Consider the following 21,168-nt stretch of genomic DNA (forward strand, 5'->3'; position numbering starts at 1 on the left):
TATGTACACAGCATTTCCTAGTAAAACAATCTATTCTTCCCTTCGCCACCATTTACATCCTGAGCCAACTTGAAATAAGCAATGGCTTGGATTTCACTTTTTATGCTCATGTATTTTTTTAGACAAAGGCAACTTGGGCCAACATTTGCACGCCAGCGAAAGGAATACAGGACGAGGGTTGCGGATGACACAGTGAAATCAAAGTCAAATGTAAGTAAATAAAACATATTGTTTCTCTTATAGGAAGACATTTTGCAAAATTACGCCGATTTGCAATGCAAATCAAACATAGCGCCATTACTTTCTGCGAGCTCACACACACACGCAAGTCGGGCGAAAGTGAAAGTAACGCATATGTTGCTTAAAAATGCAGCCATCTCAGCGTCCTTGTCTGTGTGTGTGTGTGTGTGTGAAATCTTTGTGATAATAGACACACTCACACGCACGCAATAAATATAAATGGGGGCTCGTGTGCGTGAGTGTGAGTCTGCTGGTTTTAACCTGCGGCAAAAATGTGAAACAAGAGCCAGCAGTCGCGACATCCAAAAAAAAAAAAAAAAAAAAAAGGAAGAGCAAACAACAAAAAGAATTGGCGCAAAAATATGTTTTAAACATTTTTCTCCGCTTTGCATTTTCCGCCATCCCTTTCCGCAGTTTTTCACATTCCCTTCAGCATTTTGTCGTTGTTCTGTTTTTGTAAATTTTTGATTTGTTATTGTTGCACGTGTTGTCCTTTGCCTTTGTTATGCCAATCCATCCTTGGCGGCCCAACTGCGAAGCAGCTGCCACGAATCCCTCTGTGTGTGTGTGTGTGTGCCCCATCCGGGACATAAATGTTTTTAACGAACTCACCTGTGAGGCATACGCATAAGTAGCAGAACGTCTTCTTCATGTCACCTGTGTAAATGGAAAAGCAGCGCTCCTCGACGGGGCAGAAAAGCAGGGAAGATGAAAAACAACAGCAAAAGCCTCGGGGGAAATGAGCAACCAGCCAGGGAAACTGCCATATGCAGAGATCATAAGGCAGAATAACAACATAATGCAAAATCATTTCGACTGAATTTTATGGCAGTACAAAGTGCTCTGCAAACCGATAGCTCAAACGTGGGCTTTAAATAAGTGAAATATGCTATATGTTGGAAACATTGATTTTCAAAATAATATAGAAACTATAAATTTAATAATAAACTCAAAAACAAATCTTTGCTGAATTATTCTCTAAGAAATAAGAACGCAGGCCAGATGTTTTATTTTTACAAAATTTTTTTGTTCGTTTTTATTTGTTTTCTTTCAATATATTTATGTATACATAATATAATTTTTGTTGTTTATTCGGTATATTTACTTATTTTCATCATTTCTATGTTGCAGTTGTTCTTTGTTTTCCATCTCGCCTGTTATTACACTCTTGTTTCTGTGTTATTTTTGTGTTTGTTTTTTATCTCTTGTTTGCTGTCACCTAAGTATAATTTCTCTATGCATTTCGCCTCTTATGGCCATCCAGCGTCTAGCTCTAAAACCTTCCCCCAACCGGTCGGGGTCACCTCTGCTGCGAGACCATCTCGATGAGGTGGTGACCTCCACGCTGCGCTGACATTGTTGTAAAATATTTTGCTTGCATTTTGCTGCCGGGTTATTTGGGTTTCTTTGGCGCGTTGGTATACAAATACGCAACCAAATTGCCCGTTTTTTTTTTTTTATTTGTTTGTTTTGTTTTCAACTATAAATATTTTTCTTTTGAATTTCTTGTTATGCTTAATTTGATTAACTCTTTTAATATTCGTTACGTTGTTTCACTTGTGTGTGTTTTCTTATGCAAATGCCGTTTTTATGTGTGTATGTCTGTGTGACTGGTGATGCCGTATTTAAATTGTATATATATTTCTGTTTTAGTGTATATTTAATACTTAGCTTATGCATTAGGTTTTCAATTTTCGGCTTTGTTCTTGTTCTTGTTTTGTTTGGTTTGGTTGTTTTGGTTGTTTGCTTATGTTTTCGGCCCTTTTATTCCGCTACAATGTTCTCGATTTTTTCATCCTGTTTGCCCTACGCCTTTGTGTTTTCCTTGTCCTAAAACACACTCAAACATGCTTAAATTTCTACAAAATATTTGCAATACTGCAGTCGATATCTATACTTTGTTTACTTTAGTTATTTGCTATTTACTTATCATATTTTACGTCTGTATATATATATGTATATATATATATATATTGTTCGTATAATATCGATATCTATGTTTGAGTTTGTATCTGTATCTGTATTTGTATCTGTATTTGTATCTGTATTTGTATCTGTATCTGTATCTGTGAGTGTGTTCTGTCCTTGTGTCGAATGGCTTTCAAAACTTTTTTGGTTTTAGCTTTTGTTTTCCTTTTGATGTTTGTTTTGTTAGCAGCTTTTGGTTGTTTGCTCATCGTTTGATTTTTTTCTACATTTGCATTTGATTTGTTTACAATATTAGTGTAATTTTAATTGCATAACATGCCCTTCATTCCTTTCGCCTGGTTTATTGCACAAAAATATCCTGTTTGCCTGCTCAGTAGATGCTGAATTTGATTTGGTTCCAACGGCTATCGTGGCTAGTACGTTTACTATAATATTTCTGAATTGTATTTGCATTTGCAAATCATATTCTCCTGCCATATCCTTGCTGGTGTGTAATTAAACTTACGAAAACACACACACATACTCAGAACTGGGAATACTAGTATGCAGTGCCATTCACGTTGAAGGGTCTGCCAGCATGTAAATATATATAATTGTTTGTAGCTTAGATAATACTTTTATTTGATTGATTTTCGGTTTCGCGTTGCTGCAATTGGATCTCGTTAAAATTTGTTCTCCCCCCGTTTAGTTTAATTTATGCTATGTGCTTCCATTTGCATCGCATGCTGTTGCTTTTCGCGTTGCGTGTGTGGTAAATTTCGCTAACTGCTCCTGTTTCAGCACTCCAGTTAATTACACTTTGAATTGACTAATTGGTAATTGTAGTTTATGGTTAATAACTGCAATCGTTTCAGTGTGTAGTTGGCTTTGAACCCAAACCGAATTAGTAACTCAAAGCGAAGGACTCGGAATTGAATTACGCTTGACTAATGGTGGAAACGGACTATGATCGGAACAGAACCTGAGTCGATGAATAATAATAATAATAATCATCATCATCCGGCAATATAGTGCACACACTACACAGTATCCTTGTAGTGCCCTGGCTTTTGTTTTTATTTCTGTTTTTGGGATGGGCAAATCCTTCTGCCAGGATTAGTACCTCTCTGCTGTATATGTGACGTGGGCTGCCATGTGTATAAATACTTTGTATATGTTCATATATATATATATATAGACGTATATAAATGACTTAGCACAGTTTATAGTTACACAACATAAATACATACAGTTACAGCTGTTATTAATATATTTTAATGCTTTTCATTTATCTTTTATATTTGTATATTATTTAGTTCGTCGTCTTTGTCAGCTTCTTTTATGCTTTTTACCATCCACAGTTAATTCTTATTTAGTTTCCAACTCTTCACTATTTCTACGTGCCAACTACCCATTTTAACTCTTTACTGATATGTAGCGCAAACATTAACAAACAAACCGATAATATTTTTTTTTTTGGGTTTTTTTTTTGTCTTAACTATAAACTTGTTCACTTATAAATGTTTTTTAATTTCTTTGTTTTCCTAGCCAAATTTTGGTTTTCTGCAAAACTGTTTTTTTAAGATTATTTTATTTTTCGTTTGGTCAACAACATTTCAAAATTTTTCTGTTCTCGCATTTTCGTTATACTTAACAAAATTCTAGAAAATAAAATAACAACAAAAAATGCATTTGTCAGCTTCACTCTGCTTGCATTATTAATCCGGCCCAATCCCGACCACTTTAAAATCACATCTACATCTAAGTCGCATGCCATGCGCCTCGTAGTTTCTCTAGATTCTAGTGCTAAAAACATTTAAATATACAGTACGATTGCCCCATGGGACTGTGTGTGTGTCCTGCTGATCCTCAGATCCTTGGCTAAAATCCCCGACCCTTCTATTCGTACTGAGTGAGCGCATCCAACGGATACACATCCGTATTTGGTATTTGTGTCCGTGTGTGTTTGTGTGTGGTTATTATCGATAGACATTTAATGGTGCTAGGGCCACACCCGTGTGTGTAACTAAATGCTCGGCTGCGTTTGATGCAAAAATTCCACTAAAAAATGACATAACAAATTCCACGCTGCAATTCACTGGGGATTGGGGCGTGTCAAATGCAAATCAAGCCTCGTCCTTTCGTCCCTTCGTCCTGTCGTCCTTTGCAGCTTAATTGTCCGATACGTATGGCGATACGATGCGAATGCGAATGCGATTGCGATTACGTTACGTATGCGTATTGCTATTTCTAGTACTTGGGATTTCTGCCTGTTGTTCTTGTTGTCATCGCTTTAATTGGTTTTCATTTTGAACATCTATTTGTGATTTATCATCCAACGCACACAACACAATAAACAATAAATATCATTTACCATACGTTGCTCGCATCTAGTTTTTCTTCTCTATATGTAAAACACCGTGTGAGTGTATGCATGTTTCTGTGTGAGTGTTTTCTATACGGCTTGTATATATATATATGTATAAATATATATATATATATATATGTTATATAAGCATGTTTGTTTAATGCATATGCTGTATACTCTATGTACTTATCAACCAACTCTAAGACTACACTTTACCACTTTACATTAATATACTCTACACTTTTAGTTGTATTTACCATATGACTATTCTTATGTTTCACATTCATGTTATGCTATGTAATCTCGATCCCTATAGCTTTTTGTGTGAGTGTGTCGTGTTGTCTTTAAGTTGATTAATGCTTGCCTTTGGGATATCTTGTCCTATGTCCTGCGCAGCTGTCTCGGTTTTTGGGCTGCAAGTGTGTGTTTATTGGCTTATATGATTAGGCGATAATATCTACTTTATTACGGCTATGCTCGATTAGCTAATATCAATTAATATCATTCGATGGCATACTTTGATTGTTTTCAATATATTTTACTTGTTTAGGGGAGTTCTGCTCTCTCTATCTCTCTTTCTCTATATATTTTACTCGTACTCATACCACATACATATTTTTAGCTACTTGGATATTCTGTTTGGTTATCGGTTCGGTTTTGGTTTCGTTTTGGTTTCGGTTTGGTTTGGTTTGGTTTGGTTTGGTTTGGTTTTGTTTGGTTTGATTTGATTTGATTTGACTTGGTTTGCTTTGGGTTTCCTTATCGCTTTCGTTTGGCCTAAACAACAGAGAACTAACACAACAAATTTGCAGCTAGCCACTCCTCATCTGGCAACTGAAATAAAACCATAAACGTAACATGTACAAACATGGATTAGTACTGGCGTGTTTTCAAGAGTAAGTTGTTTTGGAGGGAGTTTGAAACATTTTTGCGGCTGCTTTGTACATGGCTCTCCTGAAGCGCTTGTTGAAAGTGAAGCGAAAAGTCATAATGAATTAGGTTGTGAACTTTTAAGCAATTTATGGACTGGTCTGGGCTGGCTGGGCTGGACGTTCCTGTACTTTTTTTTAATGATTATTTTATATATTCAGATACTTCAAACTGCGAGTGCTGGTGAGACCGTGTGAGTGTGCGTGTGTAGGAACCTGTCTTTCGATTGCTGATCGATCACAAATCGGTGTGAGTGCGTGAACTTTCAGTTGCATTCTATATAGGAAATGATAGCAGGACATGACGAGCTAGTTGGCCAATCAACTGCACTTGGCCCGATAACTGGCAGTTATTTCTAAGCAGTATCATCTATCATAGTTTATAGGCACTAGTGCTAAGTGTGTGCGGGTGAGTGAAAGTTGCGCTTCCTCAAATTTTCTTTCTATTTTACCATTTTAATTTCACACACTAATCAATTGATAGTGTGCAAAAGTTGGATGAATGAGAAACGACTTTCACTCGCCCCGTGAAGGTAGTGTACAAGTGTGTGTCTGTGCTAAGCTAAAACCAAACTGCGCACAAAAGTAGGCAATGCAAAATGATGCGGATCCTGCTGTGAGAGGAGGGATGATGGGGGGTTAAGGATTGTTTGCATACACGCACACACATACATATTTGCTTGAATACATGTGCCGGCCTGCCTGTGTGCGCGTAATTAATTTTAACGCATTTTTAATTATGTTTATTTTAATTTAATGCTGCGACTATGTTTGATTTAGGCTGCAACAACCCACTCGATTTATGTTTTCCTTCGACCAAATTGTAATCGTGGCCCGCAATTTCTCCCGCTGCCTTATTAAATTAATAATTGTTGTTGTTTTTTTTTTTTATACGCGCCGTGCTCCAACACAATTACATAAAGCATTAAATATGTGGTTCGAGGTGTGTTTGTGTGTGTCGTGGTGTAAGCAACTAGGGTTAAAAATATGCTCGCTTTCTTTTCATTTTCATTTTCTTTTTTTTTTTTTTTTTGTTTGCATATACATAATAATTGTTTGCTTCCGCCGAAGCTTTTTCAACGGGCGTTGACAGATAATTATGCTCTAGTTTTATATATATATAAAGATATATATTTATGTGGGTGTGGGATTTCGGATTTTGCATTCGCGCTTGCTTTTTGTTTCTGGGGTGCAGCTCTCTAAAATCGCCAAACTTCAAGATGCCATCAATTGTTTTGTAATTTGTGTGTTCTGCGCTTCGCATTTTATTTACAGCTCAGTTTGGTTTTGTTTCTGCTCAGAAAATTGCGGCTGTACTTAAAAATTTTGCTTGGATTTTCGGTTTTTTTTGGCTTTTGGCGTTTACTGTGCCTGCAAGAGTAGAGGATAAACCTTAAAAAATAATATGGGTGTTAGTAAGAATTGGAAAAAAGTAGTAGACGGAATAAAAGTAATTGTAATGCAAAAACGTGGCTTATTTCTCAATACAACACACAAATTTCAGATGCATAAATAATTCTAAGAAATTGTTTGAAATATTCGTGATCACGAGATAAACAAATAAAGCGTACAGGCTAATTGGCAAATATATATATTACACGTAAAATAGATAGCACTAGTGCCACAAATGGTTTATGGCAAGATTACTAAGCAATACATGCAAAATACAGTACTATACATATTTCACTACAAACGGCTCTAATATTTATTATCCAAATGTTTATTTTAATATTCAATATACTTTGTGTTCAATTGTTTTACACCCTCTCCTATATTTGGTATTATGTTGTTTCATCAAAAGCATGCATGCATATTGACAGATTACAATTGTCTCTGTCCACATTCGATATTCAAATGCAAAAGAATAACATTAGCAGGCAAAGGCATTCGAATGGCGATGGTATATTTTGATAGCAGCCAGAAATATGTACGCATTTCGAGTGCACACACAGCTGCCGAGCAAACAACCCATCGCACACCCTAACGAACCGAACGAATCCCATCGAATCGCATCGAATTCAATCGCACCGAATCGAATCGAGTCGAATCGAATCGAGTTGAATCGTATCGAATTAAACCGAGCGAACTACAATGGCATCCAGAACACATTCAGAACTTTCAACAAACGTACTAGAGATGCACGAAAAATGTTTCAGTGTGTCGGGCGGGCAACGAGTGTATCTATGTGTGTATCTGTTTCATGTATCTGTATCTGAGTGGGAGGCACCTACCTGGGGGCTCACTTGGAACTGCTGTATCGGATAGGCCACCACGCCGGCGGCCTGCGGAATGGCGGTGCCGGCCACGCCCGTTGCCAGCTGCTGGGCAGGTGAGATCTGCGCCTGGGTGACGCCTTGCCAGGTGGCCGGAATCTGCACTCCCATGCTGCAACGAGAGTTGGTAGTTTGCAAACATGAGTACACGCAGAGAAATGGTAAATAGATCAGTTCCAGTAAGGTTATTCCCTCTTAGAAATAAGTTCTAGAGTCCATAGAGAGTTCTTAGTGAAAGCTTAAAGTTAAGTAAATATTTCTTCATCATTGAGGTTCCACAACATTTTCTCACAGTGCAGAGCTGCTGCACTTGCTGATCCGCTGGTTAAAGTCCCCGGAGCGTGGTGTGCGCCACAATTATCGCGGGTAGCGTAGTCGCCGGATGGCAAAGGGATTCGCAACCAAAAGGGCGGCAAGTTGGGGGGGCGGGGCGGCGGAAAACAAAATTTACGCGACTGCGATGCAAATAGCACGTTATGTTGACAGCCCGACGGACGCGAGCGCGGAAATGTATTTCATACGGCCGCAGACCGAGGAGGGTGCAAATGAAAAACTTTCGCAATTAGCAAATGAATTCACCCATCCGTCATGTTGTCGTTGTTGCTGTTGGTGTCGTCTCCGTGGCTCTTACTGTTCTTGTTGTTGTTGTTTTTTTCCCAATCCCTGGTGGCGGTTCAATCATTGCACAAAGTACACAGATGGAACGGGCAGCTTTTGGATTTGCATCCGCGCACGCAGAGAAAATATGCGCACTTTCATAGATAAATCTCTGGCTGAGCAAATTATTTGGAATGAAAGATTGCGCGATTAGTTTGAATCGCCACTATAAACCTTAATTTATGCGAATTTTTAAATTTATTTGGTATCACAACATGTTATTTGTTTCTCTCCATGGAACTTTACGGGGCATGGAATCAGCCAATAAAATTATCGCGCGCAAATTCATATGACAATGGATGCCACCCCTATTGAGCCCCTAATCCCAATCCCCAACCTTCCACCACTCGCACTCACCCCATGTATCCCTGCTGATAGCCGCCGTACTGGCCAAAGTGATAGCCCTGGATGCCCTGCAGGAACTGGTTCTGCACGGCGGCTGCACTGGCCGCCGCCGGGGTCACCGCTGCGGCCGTGGCCGAGGATGCCGGATAGGTGGGCGTGGGCGAGTACCAGCAGCCCGTGGCGGCCAACTGTTGTCCGTAGGCGGCGGCGGCGGCGGCCGCGCCCACACCGTACGGGAAGCCGGCGGCAGCGGCGGCGGCACTGTTCAGCGCCTGGGTGGCGATGGTCTGCGCATTGTTGGGGTCACCACTCTCCTTGCCCCACGAACACTTCACCGGCTGGGCGTTGATCTCTGTGTTGTGCACGCCCACGATGGCGTGGGTGGCTGCCTCCTTGGTGGAGAAGCTGTTGGAGAAATGCGAGAAAATTAATAAGATATTGCTACGGAAAAACTTAAATTAAATGATAATTGTTTAAAATATGTTTTTGAAAATAAAAGCATGATAATGATGAAACACTTAAAAGAGGAAATTTCTTGCGTATTAAGCAGACTGGACTTACCGCACGAAAGCGTATCCCTTGTCCTTGAAGACGCGGATCTCCTGTATCGCGCCGTAGGGGGCAAAGGTCTTCTGCAGGACCTCCTCGCTGAGGGCGGTGAGGGCGCTGTTGACGCCGCCCACGTAAACGGTGCAATTGGAGGGACTGCTCTGATTGTAGACCTCGTCGAAGGTCAACGGCTTGATGTTCTCTGCGGGTAGAAATGGAGAAATGGCGTTGCAAGGTGTTACTCGTCGTGTGTTGGGTATGATGGATCTGGTTTTAATGTTGCCACCTCGAACGACAATTTATGGAAGGCTGGTTTTTTCTGTACGAGTCGGTTTTTTATTCGCCAGCTGCATGATTAATATTCAAATTAATTAACGGATTTACCCGCAACAACGGCAGCAACGCAACGAAAGAGCAGCCTCGGCAACGTTTTGGTAATTAAAATAACCGCATGCACTTAGTCAATATGCTTGTGTGTGTGCGGTTCCTATATGCATGTGCTACACTCGGCGAATGCGTGTGTGTGAGTCCATGTGTGTGAGTGTGGGCTTAAGGGGGCGGTGCTGCAACACCATTTATCGTTGCCTTCTTGTTGTTGCCGGTGCATATTTAAAATTGTTGCGGTTGTTATTGCATTTTTTATTATACGTATTTTGTGGATATACATTTTTCGTATGCCGTTTTATTGTCGCCATGCTTTTTGCACTCACTGTACGCCCTGTATATATGTACATATATACATATGTATTGTAATGGTATGAAACAACCCCACATTGTCGTTGTCGTTGTCGTTGCCCTGATTGTTGTTCCGTATGCGCCATGAATGCACGTATTTGTATGCAAAAGCTACACTAATTACTTCCTTTGAGGTTAAAACTAAATTTGCACTTTTAAAAATAATGCCTGCCTTGCGTGTTTATGTCTTTGTTTAGTTTTTCGTTGCGATTTCCACGCATTCTATTGTGACCATATAGGGACTATAGCCCTAAGGACACTCGCACAGATCGAAGGGTTTGGCATTTGGATATGGAGCTGTGTTTGCGAGTGGAGAGCTTGTTGCAAGGACCTTCGGGATCCAGGCCTACTTAACATGGTCTGTTAATGGCAGGGCAACTGCTGGCCAACTCCCTCCATTTCGACCACTCAAAATGCCATTGCAGGATGTTGTGTGTGTGTGTGTGTATGTGTTAGCGACTGGTTTTTTGTGTTGCCTTCGACTGCGCAGCGAACATGCCGAAGAAACACACAAAAATATGGCTCAATGACATGCAACAGGATTGCTGCACACACACGCCACCGCACAACAACAACAACAACAATCACAGCTCCAAGGCGAGGGTGCAGCCGAAAAACATGGAAAACTAACAAGCTCGCAAATACTTTCAAAATCGTATGCGCTTTGGCCACGCACACACACGCAAATCAGAGCAAGAGCACTGGAAAAAATTAACTCTTCTCTGTGTAGGTATTTAAACATTTTATTTTAAATATTTAATGAGCTAGCGCAGCTTGTTTCTTTACGCTTTATCTGGGAAATATTGCTCTATGAGATTGAAAAGTGACTTCCAATTGTTCTCAGTGGGCACTCAGTATACGAAACATTGCATACTTTAGAGCGTCATGTTTCACTAATTTGCACTTGGCTGTGTGTTTGTGTGCGCCTGCATTTCGTTTCGTACTATTTCCACTTTTTGTTTTCTCTAATTTCTTTTTTACGCTTTTAAATAGGTGTAATTAAATTTTGAAAAACTTCAGTCAACGAGCCTCGTGACCGGTGCCTTGGCGTGGAGTTAACTTGGCCAAGTTTCATGTCTGCAGCAAATTAAAGCACTTTCAGCGCCAGCATGGCCATAATTATCGCACATTTTTGTCTACGACAGACCATGTGCATTCCCATTTCCCCCCCCCCCCCCCCCCCCCATTGCCCAATTTCCCAATTTCGCATTTTCAATCCGTGGGCGTCGTGGGGCAGACACAAATAATTGGAGTCTGCTCAGTGCAATGGCCATTATGGGACCAAAATAGCCAAAATGCGAGTGCCAACGGCGAGCCGGCAGGTGCTCCCATTTCTGCTGCCGGCTATTTGAAATTTTAATGAGCAATTATAGGCATGTAAAACTAAATCATGAAATAATCACCGAATCATTAACATAAATAATTCACATTTTTACACGCCGGCAAAAACAACACGAGCCTGGAGGACGTGGCAAGCACTTGAGCACATTCAAAAGTAATTAATATGCATGGAAATTCTCGTTTTTTATTTTTTTTAGGGTGCTGCCAAGGGGCGTCTGGCATGGGCGTGGCAGTATGCTAATTGGAACGCACTTTGGTTTCCACCAAAAAGAAATACTTAATCGATATTTGAAATAATTCATATCAAGTATTACCGCTTAAAGGCAAGGTTCACCTTCTGCTACTTTAAGCAAATATACTTAACTTATCTATATTTCGGTCCCCTGCTCGAACGCATTGAGGCATTTAAACTTTTACTTAATTGTGCGCAACTCTGCATAAAATGTTGATTTATTGCGTCAACTGGCGACTGCCGGTAACGAGTTCACGTAACTCCAACTTTTGCAAATATTTTCCTGCCAGTTGGCCAATAAACTACCACCCACACCCACGGCCACACACAGCCGGGTCAAAAGCCAAATAGTTTGGGCAAAGAAATTTGTCATACGACAGCGCAGTCGTCTTTTGTCGTCGGCATATTGTTTCTGGTTAATTAAGTTATTACCATAATGAGCTTGCAGGTATTTCGGTTCTTATTTATGGGCATGCAGCGGAATAGAGTCTTGGGTCTTGTTTGACAAAGGTAAAAACTTTGCGGCAACTTTCCCTTTTTTTTTTTTCTCGCAAGGCAGGGCCATAAAAAAGGTTCGCGGCAAATGCGTTTGTTGTAAACTCAGTGTAGGTAGAAAAGGGGTGGGGGAAGGGGTTGAGAAACTCTTAGCCAGGATGAAATTGCAAAGCGTCGCCAAAATTGTCACAACTGTAAAATGCGCAATTGCGCCGGATCGTAAATCTTTAGCAACAATGGGGCAGACACATGAGTGGCCCACTAAACGCGAACAGGCGGACGAACGGACGGTTGGACGTGAAATGTGCAGCCTGCTTAAAACATAAAAATGCCGGGCCAACTGGATGGGATTGCCAAAAGAATTGGGCAAAGTGGCTGCGTAAAACATGAAGTAATGCGAATGCCAAATGCGAAATGAGTTGAGTGCTACAAATCGTAAAGTTTCGCCAGCAGTCGCTAGGCGGACCATAAAAACCTATACCCATACATCCATATAACATTTTCTTCATTCAACCCTTGCATATGTGAGCGGGACATAAAAAGCCTTTAGCGATTGTGTATCGCGTATGCTACTCTCAATTCTTCTGTCGACTCAGCCCATCGAGGCGATCAAAAAATCAAAATTATTTCGCTGTCAAATTGCTAATAATAACTTGTATTACAGGGGGCATCCCCTCAACTACCCAAACAACCGCTCGGTAATTTAGCTTTACTCCACTTCACCCCCATAGAGCAGCAAATAGATAGCGAGGAGCAGACAAAACCGTGACAGAGTCAAATAAACAATGAGACCAATAAAAATACGCTTAAGCTTTCATAGGCGTTTTTTATGACAACAATATAAATGCAAAGGGAAAATATTATATTCGGGAAAGTCCCGCCCGCTCTTCTCTTCCTTTTCCTTTACATTTTCCGAACCCTTCAACAGTTTTCGGGCCTTTGCACGATAAATTCCACCTTGACTCCAACTATTTTCCCCCAAATATTCGTTGTGTAACCCTGTTTGCCTTGTGTGTGTGTGTGTGTGTGTGTGTGTGTGGGAGGTCTTTTATGATAATAGTTTCGTGTTGGCAAAATTTATTTATCTGATTCCCTCCGACTCTCCGCCACTCACGGCGTATGTATGTCTAACAAATAAAAATTATGTTAAAACATGCAAATATGCGTTAAGTTTTGATTTATGAAAGTCGAAAAGGGTGGGGCAACCCCGCGCATGTTTGTCCGCTGTTAATAATGATTACGCCCCGGCCTAAGGATATAGTTACGGTTAAGGTCCTGGCAAGTTCTGTGCGGTTGACAACGATCCGTGGCCATAAATTGGGGGGCGTGTCGCTGGTCCCAAATGAAAATTGATTTGCCGGGCCTAATTGAATGGGGTTTTTTTTTTTTTTTGTTTGTTTTGGTTTTTTGTCTTGCTTAGTAGCGCCTATACTTATTTTGGGGTCGACTAATTGAAAAAGTTAAAACCAAATTGGGTACAGGCCATTACGGAAATTAAACGCGTGCGGTTCAGAAAGGACAAAAATATTAAGAAAACATAATCTGGCAGAAAATTTTGTGCGACGTTTATAAATAGCAAGCGGTTTTCCGTCGTCTTTTCCCCCGATTTTCCCAGCCATTTCCCAGCATCACATTTGGCCCTGGCATTGTGCCTGTGTCGCCCTACCTTTGGCATTCATTGCCATAATTTCCTGTAATAAGAACGACGCGTCGTCTGGCTCTCAGTTCGACCCGGCGTTTCGGTTCGAGTTTCAGTTTGTGTTCGAGTTCGAGTCCGGGGTCCCAAGTCCGTAGTCCGTAGTCGAAAGTCCGGGGTGTACGCACACCGGAAACTTTGTTGGCCTGCCGAGTGGAGTGACACTCATGATTTCCTTACCTTTACTCGCCGGCGGTTTCCGTGTGGCCCAATTCGTGCGAATTGAGCGGGAGCCAAGCCACTGGCCATTCATGGCCGTAATGGCGCTTTCGGCTTCCTGCGGGGCGATAATGAAGACAGAGACACGGTCAGAAGCAGATTCGCAGTAAGGAGGACACGGTGAGAAATCTCAATCAAATAAATAAGATTTTTTCAAAGTAATCTTAAACTCAGGGGTTCATAAAGAAATCTATGTAAAGAAGTAGGTAAATTAAAGCGAAAAGTCTTAGTCATGTTTTTATAAATAATAAAAAATCTACATGAGATTTCTTCACCATTATTTGTGTAATTTTTTTTGTAATATTTTAATATATTTTTGTGCGCGTGCATTGTCGAATTCAAAATAAAGAGCCTGCGCACGACTGCATAAATATGCACTTAAATATGCTAATGCCACTGGCGGCTCTTACCGATTTCTTGATGAAGGACACAAAGCCATAGCCCTTCGACTTCAAGGTTTGTGGATCGCGCACCACGCGACAGTCGCTGCAAAAAATAAAAGAGGGAAAATAACACGAAATGTAAACATTAAAGTGCCAAAAACCGAGTTCACTAAGTCTTAAATATATATATTTCTGTGCAGGGGAGTCTGCCTCTGCATTTCAGCCGAACGGAAGTCCTGGCAAACTTTAAAATTTATGCAAATTCCTAATAAAGACATCTCTCGAGAACTCCGCCTGCGTCTCCGGCTGGCCGACGTGTTCAAATATTTCCGTTCGAGTACAAAATACAAATATATTCAGTCTGTGTTTGCCGGCGTGGGCGTGGGCGTTGGAGTGGGCGTGGCTTCTTGTAATTCGGAAATTAGAAATCTGACCTCATGCTGGAAACTTTTTATTTATCTTGCAGTTTGCGAAGGAAAGCGTTCGGCTTTGAGCGGCCAAGAAGCCAGCACGGTCATCTCATCGCTGGGCTTTAAGATAACGATAAAGTTTTTGATGAATTTCTGCCTTCCGAACCGTGATTTGCTCCCCCAATCTTTAGGTTTCCCTTTTGCGAAATCGAACTGCGCTCATTACAGTTGCGGGATAAAAGGACCTGCTCGTTTTGGTCACTTACACTAGTGACCCGGCACACTTGTGCCAATTGGCCAACTTCCGACTTCGGTGGGCGGTGGGGGTTCCAAATTGATTTCCCCCAGCGGCTGTACGACTTCTCATTTGGACAATTGGGGCCTCGACACCGCACTAAAGCGGGCTGCCAGGAAACTTTGGCAATTACCCCCGGTCCGGCAGTTTACTTTTCATTTATGAAGCATAAACCACAGCGGCGGCGAAGTTGGCGACGCTGGCCGGCAACTTTTTTTTTTTTTCTTTTATGATTATTATAAGTAAAACGCCCAGCTAGCGAACGAACCCGTCGGGCATTTTGGCCGAGCTTTGACTTTTGTTTTGGGCTCTGGGCTGTGGGCTTTGGCTTCTGGGGGCTTGTTGCCAGGTCTTATTAAATATTCACACGCGCCGCGCATTTAACAAAACGAAACAAAATGCGCTGGGACCTCCGACCAAAAAAAAAAAAAAAAGAATATAATGCCAAAACCAGGCAACACCAAGCCGGGCAACAATGCGCCGCAAAGCGAAAAAAAAAACCCAGAAAAACAAAGCCAAAAAAAAGGGCAAACAACGCCAGGCACGCATAAAAGTTTTGACAGCCGGAGAGGGGACATCTTGATCCTTGGGAGCCGCACGACCGAATCCCGGCGACTTTGTGCGTTAAGCGTTTTGACATGTTGGCTAGCAGATCGACTCCGGCTCCGGGTTCGGGTTCGGGTCCGGGTCCCAAGTATAAGCCATAAGAAATAAAGTTCTTTAAGCCGGTCCCATACCAACTCAGCTCCTCTTCCTCCAACATCCTGCGAGGATAATCAGCTGGCGATGTGGGTTGAGTTTTTGGAGGAGTATCGGCGATAATGATGTCAGCGATAGCTATCACAAAGGTGCCAAACGATTGTTCAATGGCACTGAAATGCGTAGCCATCGATACGGTTGTCAACAGGCGTGGTGATTGGAGTGGTATCGCTTTTCTATTCCTGACTGAGGTTAGCTTGTAAATGTGTTGTGTTTGTTCTATTTAAAGGTGCCCAAGAGCATGCAATAAGCGGGCTTACTCGGAATTCGAATTATTATAAATATTATTGCCTACTTCTAGACACCTCCCAAAATATCATATTTAACTGATGCTACACGACACTTTCGAGAGCATTTGATGAAAGACATGACCAGCTCGTTAGCGAATCAGAGAACCCCTTAACCCAAAATCAAGGCCAGAGTCATTAGAATGATTTTGTAATTATTAAAATTTAAATTGGCCATCGGCTGGTAGATGAGCAGAGCAGATTGCTGATAGACAGACCGGCTGACTGAATCCTTCGTTTCGCGGTTCAAACAAGCGGCAAATCCGAAAATCAAATACTTAGGCGTAATTTTTGATAAGCCGCCGCAGGGCCTCCCTTTGTGGGCGGAAGAGGAGGTGGAGGAGGACACAGAGGAGGAGCAGCTCTTCCCAGGAGACGGACTAACATTTTGACTCGAAACTTTGCGATTAAACAGAAGTTAATTAAGCCAAGTTTTTGATGCTGTCGTTGCCACGGGAGAGGAGGTGGATTGCGGGTCATGGGTGGTAAGTGGTTGTGGGTGGCTAGTGACTTTGCCTTTTCATGCCGAAAAATAGCAACTTAAATATTTGAATGCCCCGACTTTTTGCCTCACTCTCCATCTCTCTCAACTGGCTCTTCGAGGCGACACTTACAGACAGCGAAAAAGAGTTCGGCCAAAGTGGCATTTGCATAAATTCATTTTTTTTGCCATTCAGTTATGAATTTTTTATAGAGTAGCGAGTTGCGAATTGTGAGCCTCCTCCACACGCGCCTGCCAATAATCAGAGAATGTGTGACAGAGAAATTGTCGCACAAAAAAAAGAAAAGGGGGAAAAGGCGAAATAAAAGCTGCAGAATTGGGAAAATGGGAAAAAGGCAATTCCAAGTTAACTGGCAAATGGAAAATTTGCATTTTAATACTTACGAGATTTCGCCGAATGGTGTGAATGCTTCGCGCAATTGCTGAGTTTCAATTTCTGAGCTCAAGTCGCCGACAAAGATGTGGAATTGTTCTGCAAAAAAAGAGTGGGAGAGTGTGTCAAGTTGAGTATCGGGTTTTTTACGCAGATTTTCACAGATTTTCACTGGGACTTTTTGGTAAAAGGGTTGGCTGCCGTTGGCGCATCGTGAATCGCACAAAATATGCACCAGATAAAAACGCAAATCAAAAGAGAAACTCAAGTCATGCGCTTTTATTTCGCAATTTATTGCCAACGCTGACGCTTCACTTTAATGCATATTCATAAAAAAAAGAACGTACGCAAAAATCTCTAAGAAGCAGAACTTTCTCATGTATAATTTTATGCTGCATAAGCAGAGATAAGTTAATTGAAATCACAAAGGAGCCGCGCAGATTGATGGGTTCAAATGGCTGGGCGAAAATGATGACAAAAGTTGCCGAGTTGCCACGGCCACCCACGCTGTATTAGTTTTTCAGATGCGTCGCGGAAAACTTTTTGCCCACTGTGTGTATCTCTTATGCTGCCACGCCCACTCGCCCCTGCCCCGAAGAACGTACCCATTAATACTAATTAACCCATTCATCTAAGTAAACTTTCCACGCTCGAATCTTCTGGCCCCATCATCAGGCCAAACATCGTGTACACATGCACAAACTCAAAGCCATTCGCTGTCATGCAGGCTGCACAAACACAAGTGCAGTGGGTGGTGCCACCACCCACCACCCACCACCCAACAACCACCTATCCGCCTGCCAACCACCATTCACTGCAGAGAGCTTAAGGATCTAGCAGACAAGAAACTTTGGGCATTGAACAACTTTTTACGATCTCTTATAGATTATATTTATTTCAAAGAAAACTGCATGGATTAATTCAAGGAATAAATATGCCAAAAGATATTAAATATCTCACATCCTTATAAAGATATTCCATAAATTTGTTGAGGATTTCTTTTGCTATCGAATGCAGAAGAAGATAGTTTAGAGTGTACGCTTATACAATAAGAAGCTCACATGCAAAGCAAACACACGCACACTAGCACGAATCGCAATCATTTATTATTATTTTTGTGTGCTTTGTCTCTTTGGCACAGAAAAAAGTCGCGAATGCGAAGGAAAGTAGGCGAATGGCAAATCCAAAGGCTGAGTGGGTTTACTACTGGGTGGCTTAGCAAGTCCTGGTGGTTCTGGTGGTGCTCGTTGTCGTTGTCGTTGTCGTTGCCGTTGTCCTTCGTGCGCTCTTGTGTCAGCTCAGTTTGGTTGAGCCCAGCTCAGCGCTCAGATCCGAAACTTGCAGCCAAGACTTGGCGAAAGGCGACGCACGTGGGGTGGTAATGGGTTAAGGGCCAATGCAACGGTGGCATTTTTTTCGGGGGTCAGCCCAACAACGCCCCTTCCCATTTGTACAAACACAAAACACACACACACACTGTGAATTCTTACCCTAAATAATTAGCACTATTCAGCTGGGGCCCACTGATGACTGCGACTGCGACTGCGACGACGACAACATTCGAGGCTGACAACGCCGCTGGGCGTGGCCCACCCATCACCCAACGCCCACCGCCCAACGCCCAACGCCCACCACCCAACGGCCTTGTCTGCTGCACGTGCAGAAATTAACATTTCCGGTAATTTTGCGAAAATGAAAAGCAAAGCGAAAAATTAACGGCAACGTCGTCGACGCGGCGGCCGCAGCGAAGGCAAAATGCGAAATGCGGAAGGCTTTTGTGTTAAATAAATATTAAAAGGAATTTCCCAGAGCCAGCGGAACTGATGGTGAAAACGTTAAGGCGCGGTTTACTGGGCGGGCTGAATAAGTTGATTCGTTCTGACTGCGGCCTGTTGGCCTTTTAAAAACACAAACCAAACGAGTAAATCTCTGCGTGTTCACGTGTACAAATATACCAAGCAGGGAGCACTGAGAGAAATTGCTCAAATTATGTTTAATCAGTTGTCGTTGGAACAAAAAGAGGGCAAAGGTTTTAAAACCCTTCTAACATTTTAAAGTAACTCTTCTAAAAGCGATCAAATCATACAGCGTTTTCGCGCAGTGCTTGCGTTTGTGTGTGCGTGGCCACTTTTTATTTAATTGCGAATTGCGTATACGCCACCGTTAATGAGCCCATTGTAATCGCAGTGGCGACGCCGAGCGCGGCTTAGTACATTGAGGCGACTTGACTCGGCTCTAGTAGTTGGGGTTATTGTAAATCAATCGTGGCCCTTTGCACACGGCTGGCTCAAAAGGTGAAATGCTTTCGCGTGGTTGGCCAAAAAGGCGCAAAAACACTGGCACGCCACTTGCCAAGTGTATGTAACATAACGTAACGTAACGTAACGTAGCACTCGCCCGTATCCGTGAGATACGTTCGCCGTGTGCTGTGTGTGTGTGAATGTGCATGTGTGTGAGACAGACAAACGTGGCAGCCACTAATTGCAGTCAAAGGGCCGCTTTAAATTTGCACTGAGCCGCGGGCTCGATTGGCAGTTCTTGGCCTCCCACTGCCACTGCCACGCCCCCAAGCTGTCAGCCGCCTTCGGTGTCAGCATGTCAGGCGCGATGGCAGCTTTTCATTTCTTTGCTCGACTCGTTTGCTGATTAAAACGGTGCGTATGTAATGAGTTAATTAAGTTTTTGCCATCGTTACAGTCGCCCACTGTCGTTGCCGTTGTCGTTGCCGTTGTCTTTCACACACGTGCCCATAAATTAATCATAAATCCTTGCTAGCTGCACGGCAGTTACAAGTGTTTTGTATATTTGCCGAGGACGCACCTGTCCCTTTCCGTTCACCTGACTGCCCTGCCTCACTTCACCTATCAACCTCCCTGACTTTCTGGGCGATAGCGTTAACATCGTCGTCAGCCAGGTGATTCAGCTGGCGGGGACTGGGAGTCGCCTTTGGACTAAGTGTGTCAGCAGTGCCTCCTGCCACACCTCCTTTTTGCCATTTGATTAAAGACGGAAGCTACTCAGGGCGTATACCAGCGGCCATGTGTGTGTGCGCCATTGGAACACTGATAAAAATGTCTTTCGCAGTTTGATTAGCTTCATTAGCGTTTAACTTCTTTGCCCAGAAAGCCGATGTATGAAAATCTTAATTCATTGTATGATTTGGTGAATAGATCTTATATTTATTTCTCCCAGTGCATAACTATCCACTTTTACTTGACTTGGCTGCTTGGGCTGCTCCTGTTTTGTTGGCTTTAGTTGTTGTAAATTTTATGTTATCCGCTTTCATTGTTTGTATGCCTTTATTTATGTTACCCACTGCCTGCTGCCGCCTTGCTTTACTGATTTGCCGTTGTTATTTATGCGTTTGTGCTAAACCTTATTTCCTGTTTGTCTTACATAAGCTGCAGCGCTTAATTACACGCAACCCCATCGAGGACACGATTCCGGCCTCAACCAGGATGTGGTTGGCTGCCTTGCTGGATGGCTGACTGGCTGACTGGCTGGTTGATCAGCCCCCAGGGAGCGAGGAGTTTCTGCCCACGGCCTTGCCAAGATGTATGTGTCCCAGTCGCATCGATCCGTGGGCCCCACCATAATGTTTTATTGACCGGCCCGGCAATCTCATTTCGCAATTCACTTTGTAAGCGACCACGCGGCGTATGCGTAATGGCAATTATGAACTGGCCCAAAACTAAGTGGGCAGTGCATTAAAGCTAAAAGCGTTTAGCCGGCGGTCAAAAAACCACCAGCTGACCGACTGCGCACTGATATCATCCCGCTGTGACAGTGAAAGCCCCAAACAAGCAAAACAATTTGACGCCAACAACCGCAAAACGTGCTGGCCGCCCCAGCATCCATTCACATTTACATTCACATTCACATTCACATTGAGATACATATGAACCCAACCCGGATGCCCGCATACCCGGATACCCTGGATACCCGCCCACAACTTAACCCAAAAATTGATGAATATGTAAGCAAATACGGGGCCCAAACACGCAGCGGGTTCTCTCTGTCATGTAGTGTACATATACATGTATAAAAAAAGGATCAAAGTCCTGAGGCGCGTTAATTTTCCCAGACGTCAGCAGGAAAAGTTAGGGCTGCCCTTCCCCATTCCCCATTCCCATCCTTCGTCCTGTGAATATGAAGGCAGGCCCACAAATTAT

The 21,168-nt window shown here is 42.5% G+C and overlaps 1 protein-coding gene across 5 annotated transcripts in view; it reads right to left on the reverse strand.

Moving 5' to 3' along the window:
- Nucleotides 1-1,274: 1,274 nt before the first annotated feature.
- Nucleotides 1,275-21,168, reverse strand: part of LOC120452216 (RNA-binding protein 208) — a 56,796-nt gene continuing 36,902 nt past the window's right edge. For 2 of the 5 annotated variants that reach the window (XM_039636342.2, XM_039636338.1), the window contains exons 3-9: nt 17,008-17,095; nt 14,398-14,473; nt 13,949-14,045; nt 9,282-9,471; nt 8,733-9,125; nt 7,677-7,830; nt 1,275-5,350 (exon numbers count right to left, since the gene is read on the reverse strand). In XM_039636342.2, coding sequence (XP_039492276.1) covers nt 5,309-5,350; nt 7,677-7,830; nt 8,733-9,125; nt 9,282-9,471; nt 13,949-14,045; nt 14,398-14,473; nt 17,008-17,095 — 1,040 coding nt within the window. In that variant the 3' untranslated portion in view covers nt 1,275-5,308. Of the gene's footprint in view, nt 6,838-7,676; nt 7,831-8,732; nt 9,126-9,281; nt 9,472-13,948; nt 14,046-14,397; nt 14,474-17,007; nt 17,096-21,168 lie in introns of all 5 variants that reach the window. The other 3 variants (XM_039636341.2, XM_039636339.1, XM_039636340.1) reach the window with 2 other exon arrangements.

This window comes from Drosophila santomea, chromosome 3R (assembly GCF_016746245.2).
Source record: "Drosophila santomea strain STO CAGO 1482 chromosome 3R, Prin_Dsan_1.1, whole genome shotgun sequence".
NCBI lineage: Eukaryota > Metazoa > Arthropoda > Insecta > Diptera > Drosophilidae > Drosophila > Drosophila santomea.